Source organism: Harmonia axyridis, chromosome 7 (assembly GCF_914767665.1).
Source record: "Harmonia axyridis chromosome 7, icHarAxyr1.1, whole genome shotgun sequence".
Lineage (NCBI taxonomy): Eukaryota > Metazoa > Arthropoda > Insecta > Coleoptera > Coccinellidae > Harmonia > Harmonia axyridis.
The window spans coordinates 21,644,743-21,658,474 of NC_059507.1; the positions used below are offsets into that span (position 1 = coordinate 21,644,743).

The following is a 13,732-nucleotide window of genomic DNA, read 5'->3' on the forward strand; positions in this document are numbered from 1 at the left end:
TTTTTAAACGGCACCAGGCAGATGCGGGAATTCGAAAAATTTCAAAGAGCGCCACCTTACAGCACTCTGGTGAAGCAGACCACCAAAGCAACAGGTTGGTCTCTCAAAAAGTCTGAAACAAAATCGAATCAGTAAACACACCAGGTATTCTATGCATCTTAGTCAAATGTAAACGATGTATGCGCCATCTGAAACAGACCGCGATCCCTTGAAATCAAGTAGGTATAAATCTGAAAAATCTCCCGTTTTGTCTGAAAGTTTTACAGGTATAAGTAGACACACCAGGTATTCTATGCATCTTAGTCATCCCCATTCTATTTCCACATCCCTGTGTTCGCAGTAAGTTCAAATTGTACAGACAGCAATCAGCTGATACATAACCATAGAAATACAGTCCACTAGTTCATAAACTAGTTTCATTTCACATTGTCATTATTGTTTGTTCCTATTCAATGTAAGGATAAATATCCAAGTGTTTTATCCGAATCTAAGGGTATACCAATCCGTGGTGAAAATTTGCATCCCACAAAAGTTGGTGCTGTGATAGCTCGCCCTTAACAGGGATAGAGAGATCAAGATTTTATGTTATGCCGATGATACAGTCCTGGTTGCAGACAGTAAAGATGATTTACAGTTAGAGAGGCTTCTACAAATATTCAATCAGATGGCCAAAACGCTCAATATGGTGATATCAACATCTAAATCAAAATGCATGACAACGACAAAAATTCAAACACGTTGTAAACTAGTTGTTGATGATAAAATCATTGAACAAGTCATGAAGTTCGAATATCTCGGTATAGAAATATTGGGATATGGAGATGTTGAGCCGAGGCCCAAGAGCAAATCAACAAAGCCTCTAGAATAGCAGCTTACCTCAATAATCAATTTGGCGGAATAAACACATTTCAACTGAAACGAAATCCAGAATATATAAGGCAACAATAAGACCAATAATGACTTACACCGCTGAAACTCGACCAGACCAGATGTATACTGAAAACGGCAGAGAAGGGGGTACTCAGAAGAATAGATAGAATCAGAGAAACATGCAAGATAAAAGATATTAACAGCTGGATACTAGATAGGAAAGTGGAATGGAACCAACATATTAACCGAATGGGCGACACACGAATTGTTAAAATTGCTCGCGACAAATCACCTTTGGATCGCAGAAGTATCGAAAGACCGAGGAAGCCATGGAGTGACAACTTGAGAACAGACTAGGCATGGTGGTGAAGAAGAAATAGGCAAATTCCTAATTTGAAGTATGAAGAAGAAGTCCTGTTACTCAACTACAGAAATAGTTTTTTCTCTAATTTTGACATTTAGAAGAGTTTATTCAAATATTACATTGATTGTTTGAACTCTAGGAAAAAACTGTGAGTTATTTATAATAGCTGTTTACAGTTGTTTAAAATAAATTTCACTCTAACTAAAACAAATTTATGAAATACTATTTTTTATATTTTATATATTTTTATATTATTTAAAGTGACAATTTCTAAAACCAATTGACGTTATGAAATGTCTTACTTTTTGTAACTATATACCTTTTCCAATTTTACAATTGTAATTCAGAAAGCGTAAAAAGTAATTCAGAAACTGTAATTTGTATTTCAGAATAGCAACATGTAATTCAGAAAAGGAAAATTGATTTCAGAAAATATAAATTCGGAATTAGGATTTGATAATTTGGAATTCAGAAAAAGGAAACTAAAATTCAGAATTGGTTACATGTCCTGCAGAATTAATAAAAATGTAGAGCCATATATATTATATTATTATTTTTATTAAATTGGGATCGTTGCGGCTCTGTTAGCCTCCCGGGAACTGCGACCAAATTGATCTTTTGTTCTTAACCCTAGCTATTCATACGAACCCAAGGAAGCTGTTGATACTGTTAACAGTGTTAACGAAGCCGACAACATCCTTATGAGCCTTGCCCGTTACTTCGTGAATATCCAGGACTGACTTTCCCATATGAGTGGTTCTTAGACCAGTCAACTCCAGCATTTGCTCACTATATGTTCGGATGTTGCTACCTCATATCCACAGAGCCTGCAAATCTCATCTGCTGACTTACCCATGCGGTACAAAAGGTTTTTGCTCCAACACTGCCCTGTCGGCAGTCCCACCATTACCCGAAGCTCAGCTTGTGCTAGTATCAAGAGCTTGGTATACACCAGGAGTGCTCCTCCAGAGGATTATTCTATTGTCCTGCTCTCATTGTTGAACCTCTGCCTTTTATAACCCCACAAAAAGGCTTAGGACCAACATGTGTTCACCTTGATGGTCCTTTCGCAAGTTCATCGGCTTTTTCATTTCCTTTCCTTCAATACCACAATGCCTCGGTAGCCAAATGTATGTAATACCTGTGTTGCCTATTGTACTGGTACCTCACATTCAGTACTGTTCTTGAATTACATATTACATCATCTATAATTGAATCGATAACTTCTAAAATACAATTTTCCTTTTCTGGAATATAATTAGCTGTTTCTGAAATTAACTTCACTATTCTGAATTGAAACTTTAGTTTTCCGAAATCAAATTAACCAGTCTGAAATCCAATTTTGTATCATTGCCAAATATCTGGGTGTATTTGAACCTGAAAAATATACAAGTCACAGTATTCGTCACACATCAACAGCAACAATTGTTCTGGCCGAAGGTGGAGCCAGTATGACTAGGCTGAAATGTTGTGGTGGTTGGAAAAGAACATCTGTTGCTGAAGGATGTATAGAGCACACTAAATCTTCTCAGAAAATTTTCATACTAATTCTAATGAAAAATATTGATAGTGTTCATAATTTCTGATATTTCGTTGATAAAATTCATTGAATAGATATCAAATTATTTTTCTGTTCACATAATGCACAAAGGTCATACAGTATTCGTATGGAAGGCTTGCACTTTACATGGATTTCCTACTTTTACTATATCCCGATCCTGATCGAATAGAACCGAATCAACAAGAAGAATCATAACTGGTACCAAATTTGTCATAGAAAAAAACTTACATTCTACATTGAGATATGCTGACGCTGACTGGGGTTCTCCTATGCCATTGCTCACTTCGCAGAGGTACTGTCCTGTATCGTCGGAGCTTACAGGATTGATGACCAAAGAACCGTCCCTTCTGATGGTCACCCTGGTCTCCAAAGAAGACAGTTCCTTAACAGGAGCTCCCTCTCTGAACCATTTGACGGTCACGTTGCCTGGTTGGGCTTTGGCTTCACAGTTGAACTGAACCTGGAACAGAAAAGTAATTTGAGTTTGAACACTTGAATTTTGATATTTGGCCTTGTAGAGTATGTCAAGTTCCTGGGACCTCAACAACTCATCGTCAATTCCTAACGATGCTTTTTAGGAGGAATAACCAGTTTATATGTTATAGAGAGCATCAGCAGAATGGAAAGAAGTTGGTGAAAACCGTTCGAAGATAATCAAAATGTCAAACATCACACATTACACATTGCCATTTTTTCTAGTTCAGCCTTTTTTGAGAGTTTTTGCGGTCGGTTTATGTTGTGCTCTTTACCATAGGTCCATTGGACAGTAGCTCTGTCGCCTTGACTCGTGACGTCTCGCTCGGTGGATGACGGATATTGAACTTCATGTCATGTCAAGCGTCACTTCCTTGTCATGACCCTTTTCAAGAACAACACGTGCATGGTCACAATTTTTATTAGTTGATACTGTATGGACAGGAATGTTATTTTCACCCTAACATTGGGGGACCCGCAAGGTTTTGCGGCTAAATTCCTCTTTGTTTTTAATATTCGCATATATTCTTGGTTGTTATTTTTTCCACCACATATGGTAGGTTGAAAATTTCAATTTTGATGACTATACTGACATTTCTTATTTCTGTAGACCTTTTTCTGGCTGAAAATGAAGGATTGTTCCTTCGAAACATGTCCCTTTTGATATTACACTCAATAAAGTTTGTATTTGGTGGAGTTTGACTGAGAGTTTTTTCACCTGTCAAAAATCAGTTGGCAAGTATGTGTCATCTGTGTTTTGAAACGTGCATGGTTTCTTTATTGACAATCTAGGCCATACCTTGTGAACTGTTAATATTATATTCAGATCTGAACCTCGAGATAACTGTTTTTTTGCAGATCTGAAAGAAATTTGGCTCTAATGAAGAATTGGTTGCCGAGGTTGAAGATTATTTAGAAAGCAAAGACGAATCTTCCTACAGAAAAGGTAATGAAAAGTTAGAGGAGCGTTGTAGCACATGTATCAATCTTTGAGGTGACTATGTTGACGAATGAAGTAGAATTTTTCAGATGCATGTTTTTCTTGGTTGTGTCCGAGAATTATTGGGACAAGTGTTGGTTGGTGTATATTATGAATTGGTTGGGCATACCAGACATTATCAAAAGCTTATTTCATGAACTTAAACAAGACTTATGGTTTTATTTCTTTTCTTTTTATAATGTTCATTGAATATTAGAAAAAAAAATTTCGATATTCTTGGTAGAGCTCGAATACCTTTACGGTAAAAGTGTTCATTTTTTGAGGCTATTCAGTAACTAAGCCTTTTTTGATGTCTTCATAAGAACTGATGGAACTGCTGATGAGCAAGATTATGTGCCATCGATCGGAACAAGTAATAATCTGATAGGGCAATATCTGCGGAATAAGGCGGGTGGGGTAGGTCGTCCCATTTGAGCGTTTCCAGTTTAGCAACGTGAGGCCGAGTGTTGTCATGCTGTAGAATCACTCTATCCTCCCATGAGAATCCACTCATAATGTGGTCGTTTTTCGCGCAGTGCCCGGCTCAATTGCATCAATTGAAGTCGATATCGTTCCCCAGTAATGGTTTCTCTCGGTTTCAACAGCTCATAATGAATAACCCCAACCTGGTCCCACCAAATACACAGCATATCTTTCGCAGCGTGAATATTCGGTCGAGGCAATCTCCATGACTTATTTTCTTTCGGTTGCTGTAATAGATTCTTTTCATCAATCGTCATGATACAATAAAAAACCCTTCCTTTTTTGCCTCTGAAGCAGTTGTTTCCCGGCGAAAAAACGACGTTCATCGTACCTTGGCTTCAAGTTGCAAGGAATCCAAGTTCTCTGTTTTCGAATCATTCCAACCGCATAAGGTGGCTTGAAAATGGCTTGGTGTGTAACTCCTAATGCTGAAGCAAGCTCCTCTTGCATTTGGCATGGATTCTCATTTAGCAATACTTTCATTTCAGCTTCTTCGAAGGTTTTTGACCTTCCTTCACTATCTTCGAAGCAACGGAACCAATACGTATCGTTATTTCATTTAGAGCAGCGTTTCTGGGGCTTTCGATGCGCATCAACCGCGGTTTTTTCGAATGAAAGAAGAAAATCAACTCTTTCCGCAAAGAACTGTTATGTGGCACAAAATCAGACATTCAAATGGAAAAGTTTATCGGGTGTGTAGTCAATAATCACAATTTTAGCTCTTTATTGTCTCAGCCAAGCTTTCAGATAATCACTTATCCTTCTTCAGGGCTAATCAATGTGACACTTCAATGTTAACAATAACAACAACACTATAATCTCCATATACAAAATAATCAGGAAAAATCTTTGTGGAATCCCAATAATTAACATCAAATAATAATAATATAGTTTATTCAGAAACAGCAGCAAATCACAGGCGATCGTTATCGAACGCAATTAATGCGTTTGAACCGACCATGGAAAAAAGAACGGTCGCAATACGCAAAACGAGAGAACTGATAAAGTAATTTAACAGCATGACAATGCTGCGAATGTGGCCAAGACATACTTGGAAACGTTGGCATGGGAAGTCCTACCCCACTCGACGTATTCTCCATACGTTGCTCCTTCGGACTATGACTTGTTTCGATCAATGGCACACGGCCTGGCTGACGATCACTTCCAGTCTTATGAAAAAGTTAAAAATTGGATTGGTTAGTGGATCGCTTTAAAAGATGACCAGTTTTTTCAATGCTGGATTCGTACGCTGCCCGAAAGATGAGAGAAAGTAGTGGCCAGCGATGTACAATAATTTGAATCATGAATGTATAACTAGTTTTGTACAATAAAGAAGCATTTAGGACTTTGTATATAGAATTTTTTTGAAAATTAACTCACCTTTTCGCCCTCGAGCTTCGTCTGGTTGGTCGGAGGTACCATTATGACAGCTCCACCGGCTATGATCACCCTTGCCGTATGCGATATCTGACCCTCTCCATTCCTGGCTATACATGTGTAGTCCCCGATGTCCTCGTGCCTGATGTTGCTGATACGTAGCTCGGTGCCGTCGTTGAAGATGCCTAGACGTAGTGGAAAAAAATCACAGACTACACAAATTTACTGGTACCAATGACCGTGTGTTCTTGAACTGACAGCAAGTAGGGTAAAGTGATGCAGAAGAGTGTTTTGTGAAGTAATTCGTGTGGAAAATGACGGATTCTGATATTCAACATCTTTGACATAGCGATCGCTTAACATTTTTTTTTGCGATTGTGTTTTTTTGGACGAGAGATAAAGCTCACTTCCTTCTTTCGGGGTATGTTAACAAACAAAATTATTATGGACCATTGAAAATCGAATATCACCAAAGACATCTCTCTCCATAGCCCAAAAGTCAAAGTTTAATGTGCTGAGACAACCGGAAATGGTCTCAAACAACAAGGCTTGACTTACTGATGACGAACCAGTTCTCAAGTTCTATTCTGTCCTTTCGTCCAGCCTGCTAGTCGTAAACACGATATCTCCCAAATGAAAGGAGCTTGAAATTTTAAATTTTCAAGGTGGGTTTTGATCAGGTTGAGTTTGTGGACTCAATTTGATAAGGGATTCAAAACTGCAGATTCGTTTGAGAAAATTTGCATTTGTATGCAAAATAACAATTTTGATGTCTCAACTAGCTAGAACTATAGATAACTCAAAAAAATATTGAAAAAATTACCCAAGATTTTTGTGACCCATTTTTGAAAGTTCACAAATATAACTCCTGCTGATGCTACTACATTTCTTAACAGATTCCTAGGTCAACAGATGTCATCAAATCAATGTCTAAAGGTGAACAGATGTCTTAAGATGAACTATCAATCTTAAGTTTCATGTTTATTAAATTTTTTCAGACTGAGCTGGAGCAACTCCAGAAAGAATATTCTTGCAAAGTATTTTCCATCATTTTCCACTCGCGTACGTCGAAAATGAAACTTAGAGAACCATTTAGCCTGATTGGAATTCAAGCCGAACAGCTTCGTGTTTCAGCCATACCCTTCTCGAGCATGGATAAAAATGGTCCCTTTGTCTTCATTGCGTGACGTACATGTGCATCAAAGGTTGATGAAAGAGAGAAGGTGCAGCATTGGGTCGAAGAACGGAAAAAAACTAAGCTATTCTCTAACTAACGCCCCATTTTTTTCTTTATCGGATGTGGAAGTGGAAAATTTTAGATCCGGTGTTGAGAGATTCAAAGAGCGTTGTTTTCAGTTGGTCTAGTTGTTCACTGCACAGGGTGTCTCATTGAAAAGGGTGCTGTTGGTTGTGAAACTTTTATATTTTGGAATTTCATTTGTATCCAGATAATAATTCTTGTCTTGGCAAATCAAAAGGTAGTTATGATATGAAATGTTGCAAAAAAATGTTGTTTGAAAAATATATCAATGAATAAAATGAATTTAAAGGGTGGGACTAATAAAATTTTGCTTTCTAAAAACTTACAGAAAGACACCATAGAAATTGAGATACATTTAATAGTGTTCTCTAGGAGTATTTTCTAAAGCAAACTTCTATATAGGTTTATTCAATTTGAAATGGTTGTAACAACACTGCATTATTTTTATTTCTTATATCATTTGTATTCAGTAGATTAACAATGTCTACTTGAAGTATTTTCTAAAACAAACTTCTATATAATTTGAAGTACTAATAGGAACATGCCAACATTCTATTGTTTTTTCTTAAATTTCTTATATAATTTGTATTCAGTAGGTTATGTCATTTAATCATGGAAAGATACACACTTGAAAACGTTTAGAAATTGTTAGATATAAAAATCAGTTCTCAATCGTGAATACTGATAGAATTTCAAGAAGAACTCATGCACAATATCAATCAGTCAATCGACTTGCTAATCGTCGTATTGTAGACAAATTTGAAAGTGCGGATCAGTACTTGATACTGGTGATCTTGTATTGTCAAAAGAAAATTCATATTCAAATTTTTCCACAAAACGACGAATAGTAAATTGATTAACTTTCTCTCAAATGAGTACTGCTTTTTAAAAAACAATTTAACGATTTCTAAAAGTTGTTGAAGCATGTCTTAGATTTCTTGATTCAACAAAAACTTTGAAGAAACAAAGAGAGTAACAAATGTACAGAGAGCCACATAAATAATATTAAGAAACAGCTATTATAATGAAAATTAGTGTATTACGATTTTCAGATGATTAATTTGTATACACTGCTCAACAATTGATAGGGATCACTTACTTGTTCTAAATTTATTTCTGAAATATTCGCTCCAAGATTATAAATTTAGTCAGATATCAGAGTATTTTCAGATGATAATATGGTTCCCTTGAGAAAAGAATGAAAAAATGGAAAGTTGGAGAGAAAAAAAGACTTTATTAGGAACACTCAAAATTCTGTGTTTGAATAACATAAAAATTTCATGATGAAACCACAAGAAGGCTGAAGTTTCGGTTAAGCTAGTACCTAGTTGGTCCCCCACGAGCTCGTCTCAAGCATTCTACCCTACGAGGCATACTTTCGATCAAACGATTTATAAAATTTTGGGGCAAATTCGTCCAAATATCCCGTAAAGCGTTAGAAAGGTCCTCCAGGTTATTGATCGGTTGTTCTAAGGTTGACAATTGTCTAGACATCTCAGACCAGACATGTTCGATGCAATTCATGTCTGGAGAGCGAACTGGCCAGTCCATCCTATCAATAGCATGAGTTTCTAGCGCTTCATTAACCAGACGACTACGGTGTGGACGGGCATTATCGTCAATTAAAATGAAATTCTCGCCCACGGCAGCCGCAAACGGAACAATTATGGGTTCAATAATCATATCGTGATATCTCTGGCTGGTCATGGTGGTGTTCTGCAGAACAACCAACTCTGTGCGTTGGTTCAAACAAATGCCTCCCCATACACATATAGAACCTCCGCCAAAAGCTGTTGTGGGTACCATAAACTGTTCTGCATACTTTCGACCTCTTTCCCTCCAAGCAAGAATACGTCCATCGGAGTTGACCAAACGAAATCTAGACTCATCCGTAAATAAACATCGGCTCCAATCTTCAAGTGTCCAATTGCGGTGCTCCTCAGCCCATTGCCGTCGATGAACCCGGTGTTCCCTATTCAAACGGGGATGTTGTACCCTCCTACGTGCTCTCAAACCACGAACATGTAGTCGTCGTCTTACAGTCTGGTTCGAAATTAGAACTCCTGTTGCAACTCTCAGTGATCTATTGAACCGCGACGCCGGGTAAGTGGGATTTCTCCTAGCATTGAGGATCAAAAGACGATCTTGGGCAGCTGTTGTACTGCGCTGCCGACCTCCCCCATGAACATAAGCTACTGAGTCGTTTTGGATGAATCTATTCCAAGCCCGACTCACGACACTTTGCGAAACATTCAACCGCCGGGACACTTCTCGCTGGGACAAACCTTCCTGTATCCACCGTATGATTTGGTCCAGTTGCACAGGAGCCAAACGTCTTCTCGGCATGACTGATAAGCTGATATTGTTCTCATTTCTTCAATTATTGTCACCTTATGTGTTTGAACGAGAGAAAAAACAGATTTAATAACAAATACCACATTGCTTTTCACTCCACCTGTAACAGCCTACAGATAATAATCGATTTTGTGAACAAGAGACGATGAAGTGAGGAAGACTTTGATATAATCAACTCAAAACATCTTACTTTTTCCTTAGAGACTATATAATGTACAGATATTCACGAGATAACTTGAAAAAAATACAAATGAAGAGAAGTTCATAAGTGATCCCTAGCAATTGTTGATCAGTGTAGTTCTCACGCAAATGTGTTGATGTTTAGGCCCACAATATCTTGAAAGATAATTGAAAAGTAATACTGCAATGTCCCCCAAAAGCAGTTGTGATTTTTTTTGTAGAACCACAATTTTTTATTTTGTTATTTTCATTTCCTATGTTTTTGAGTACTTGTCATTATGACTATCATAATGGTTTCGGCGACCTGTCGATCTAGAACTGTGGATTTGATTTGTTGATGAAAATCTGAAAGTGTGGCAATATAGAAAAATAAGAGAAATAATTCAATTACTGTATATCAATGACAGTAAAAACGTTTCATATGATTTCAAAAAATTTCAATCTTTAATCATCATTTTTATTAGTACACTTCATGTTTGATCTTCCATATGTGCGATAAATTCTGGATCTGGATCCTACGATCATATCAGAGAGAACTGACGATATACATATCGACAGTTTTGATCGACGGGTTGCCTGTACGTTAGGAGGCATTTTAAGATTCTGTGTAACCTCTTCGGAGTCGCTCATATTCTTTATAGCCTTTGTTTTAGATACGGCACAGCAAATTGATTACCCAATAAAAAGTCATACGATCCCTTACAACCAGAAAAAAAACTGTAGTGACTCTGTCGGCTCACAGATGGTGCTGTGAGTTTTCGCGCCACAGTACTTCGGCCTCGGCCGATTCGAAAGGATCGTTGCAACGCAACAGGGTCACCTCTCCACGATGGTGTGAGAGGGTGTGTCAAAGCCAGAGATCGCTAGATAGCCTAAATGAAGAGTCCACCAGCGATCTCGGGACGAAACACTGAATTCCTGAGAGAGGCAGCACCTCGTAACTTGGCTCGGGAAAGACTTGCCAAAAAACGTCTTCCAGCTTTGGGACATAATCCTCGATCTAATAAGGATCAGTGACCATAACTAGACCAAACGAACTGAACTCAATGAATGCTCTCCTAGACACTATAAGCAGTATCTCAGTCCGACATTCCACTTTTTCCCTTCCAATAGATCGAAAAGACAACTGGGCGTCTTCACAATCACTAAATACTTCTACAAATGCTCACCTATGGTAGCAGAAGGTTCGACCGGATTGGCATCCTTATACCATAGGATCTCAGGTGTGGGCGTTCCCTCTGCCTGGCAGTTGAGTATGATGGCGTCGCCTAGGTTGACGTAGATGATGTCTTCGGGCGTCACGACAAACCTGGGCGGCGCGTGGACGTCCAAATGGAACCAGGTGCCGTTCTTGTGCTGGTTCGGGGAACGGTTGAGAAAGACGACCTTGCATTCGTACCTGGAAAAGGGAAATTGATGAACTGATTGCATGATTTCTAAATGCGACCAAGTTGATCTATGATTCAACTAAGATGTTCAGAAACCCTGGTTTGTGTACTTATGAGTATCTACAGTCCATTCAGGAATTATTGACATCCCGGGTGGCTTTGGAAAATCGAAATTAAGTTGGTACTGGCTCATTCAGTAACATTTTGAATTGCAGATTTCGGGTTGGCATTGGAAATGTCATTGACAGGAGGTTAGATTTCAGTTTGTTTGTGTTATTGGTTTTGATCGAAGAAATTTTGAAACTTAAAAGTTGTATCAATTTCAAACACACATTGATTAGTTTATTTGAGTATTTCTCACAGTACTGTTTGAAAAAAGAAGAAGGCAAGTCATTACAACCTGAATTATTAGTGGAAGAAAACCTGTGCAATACGATTTAACCTTCAAAGAATCATTGAATGATTTGATTGTTACCAAAAGCCGAGCCAAAAGCAACCAATATATCAGCCTGGATGAAATTTGACCAAAAAGCATCTGGATTTTAATCAATCAAAGACAACATTACATAAACTTAATTGATTACAAGTTCAAAACAGTTAATAAAAGGAAAATTCTTATTGATAAACAGAAAAATATAATAAGTTGAGTACGATTTTATGGTGAATACAGAGAATATTTGCAACAAAATGTGAAATTCATTTATCTAGAGGAAACTTGGTTATTTAAAAATGCCAGCATTATTCAACTGTGGACCCTAGAAAGAAAACAAAATGTTTTTCAAGTATATTCAAGGGTAAAAGTAGAAGGAGCACTATTTTGAATGCTGGATATTTGGATTTTCACCTGGATGTTTTGTTTTGACAGTGGTGATCATGAGGATTATATAAATCTATGAAGAGAGAATTATTTTATAATTGGATTGGTAAACAAAGTCTTGGCATTGCATCTATAGTTTATTTATATTCTATATTGAAATTAAGTATTGTTATATCTGTTTTTTGTTCTTCAATGAGTATTCCAAAAATCTAATAAATTCCAATTGCTTTATAGAATTTTTACTGAGTATTTAATCGAAAAATATATTCAGAAGAGTAACTTCAAGAATTTCTTCACCTCTCACCCACTTGAAGATAATAATAGAATGCAATTAAATTTCAAAATTCACAAATTAATAGTATATTATTCAACGAGCGGTAATGTAGGTCATAACTCACGAAGATGAAGTTTGCAGCACGAGCCGCAGGCGAGTGCTGTAATTCATCAAGTGAGTTATGACCATTACCGCAAGTTGAATACTATACTTTATCTACGACTATATCAATAAATACTTAGAAAAAAATACAGACTTAGAATATAGACAGAAGGAACGGGAAATAAACATATGTGCTCGATCCCGACTACAAGAGAGATGGAAACTTAGTGTCACCAACCACAATCGAACTAGCTTCGGCTAGCTCGAATCCAGTACACAGTACAGATATAGAACTATATTGAAAACCCTTAATAGTTGCCTATAAAAATGCATTAAAATATACCAAAAAAAATTCCTGTAAACGACGACTTAATGACCTTACTGCTACAAACTCCATAATATTTTTTTCGGGCAAGTAATTCTGTATGGTAACATTAACTGTTTGTCTTTTGGAAATGTATACCTATAACATATTTCATCTTCACTATCTGAATTAATCGTTTTCAGCAAAACATTCACAATAATTAGATATCAACTTAATTTGAAAACGTCAAAAGTGACATTCCCTCGGACATTCCTCCCCTCAATAACAATAATGGAATGTTCCCTTTCGGCCAATCGAATAGAAGCAGAGAAGTATAGAAGCACAGATCCATATTTTCCGATTTATTATAGTGAGTTATAGTAGTGAGTTATTATAACTCACGATGTTTGTTAATAGATACTATTAATTGCTCAAAAGCAGTTGAATAATGAATATATAATTCAATGGGAGTAGATAAAAATAATTTCATGCAAAAATGCTATTAGTGAGTGAGTTAAAGCTCTTATGGGCAAAATAATTTATGTAATTTAATTCTTCACTAGTTTAGACACCACAGTTAAAATGATCCATAAGAGTTATTTGATAAGAATTTTGCAAGCAGGTTGGTATCCAGTGTCCATCAGTAATGCAACAATTTTTAAAGAGCCTTTGGTGAAAAGGAATATGCATATTTTAATGATCTTCAATGGGATCATTCATGGGCGACTCTTAAATGAATATATATCTCTTCATTGGATTTCCTTGAAATGAGATAGCATTTCACTATATTTTCACATTATATAATCTGAATTTCAATTTATGAAATCTTGACTGTATGCGTCCCTTCGTAATAATCGTAATTTCGAAAATTCAGGATCTTTCGGATACGAAAATGATGAAAATAATTCAAACTGGTTATTTCTATGATGAACCATAGTAATTT

The 13,732-nt window shown here is 36.9% G+C and overlaps 1 protein-coding gene across 20 annotated transcripts in view; it reads right to left on the bottom strand.

Moving 5' to 3' along the window:
* The window catches only part of LOC123684747 (protein turtle), a 216,420-nt gene that overhangs the window by 30,620 nt on the left and 172,068 nt on the right, over positions 1 to 13,732 (bottom strand). For all 20 annotated transcript variants that reach the window (XM_045624157.1, XM_045624156.1, XM_045624162.1 and 17 more), the window contains 3 exons: positions 11,074 to 11,303; positions 6,112 to 6,293; positions 3,024 to 3,255 (listed from right to left, as the gene is read on the bottom strand). In XM_045624157.1, coding sequence (XP_045480113.1) covers positions 3,024 to 3,255; positions 6,112 to 6,293; positions 11,074 to 11,303 — 644 coding nt within the window. The remainder of the gene's footprint in view (positions 1 to 3,023; positions 3,256 to 6,111; positions 6,294 to 11,073; positions 11,304 to 13,732) is intronic.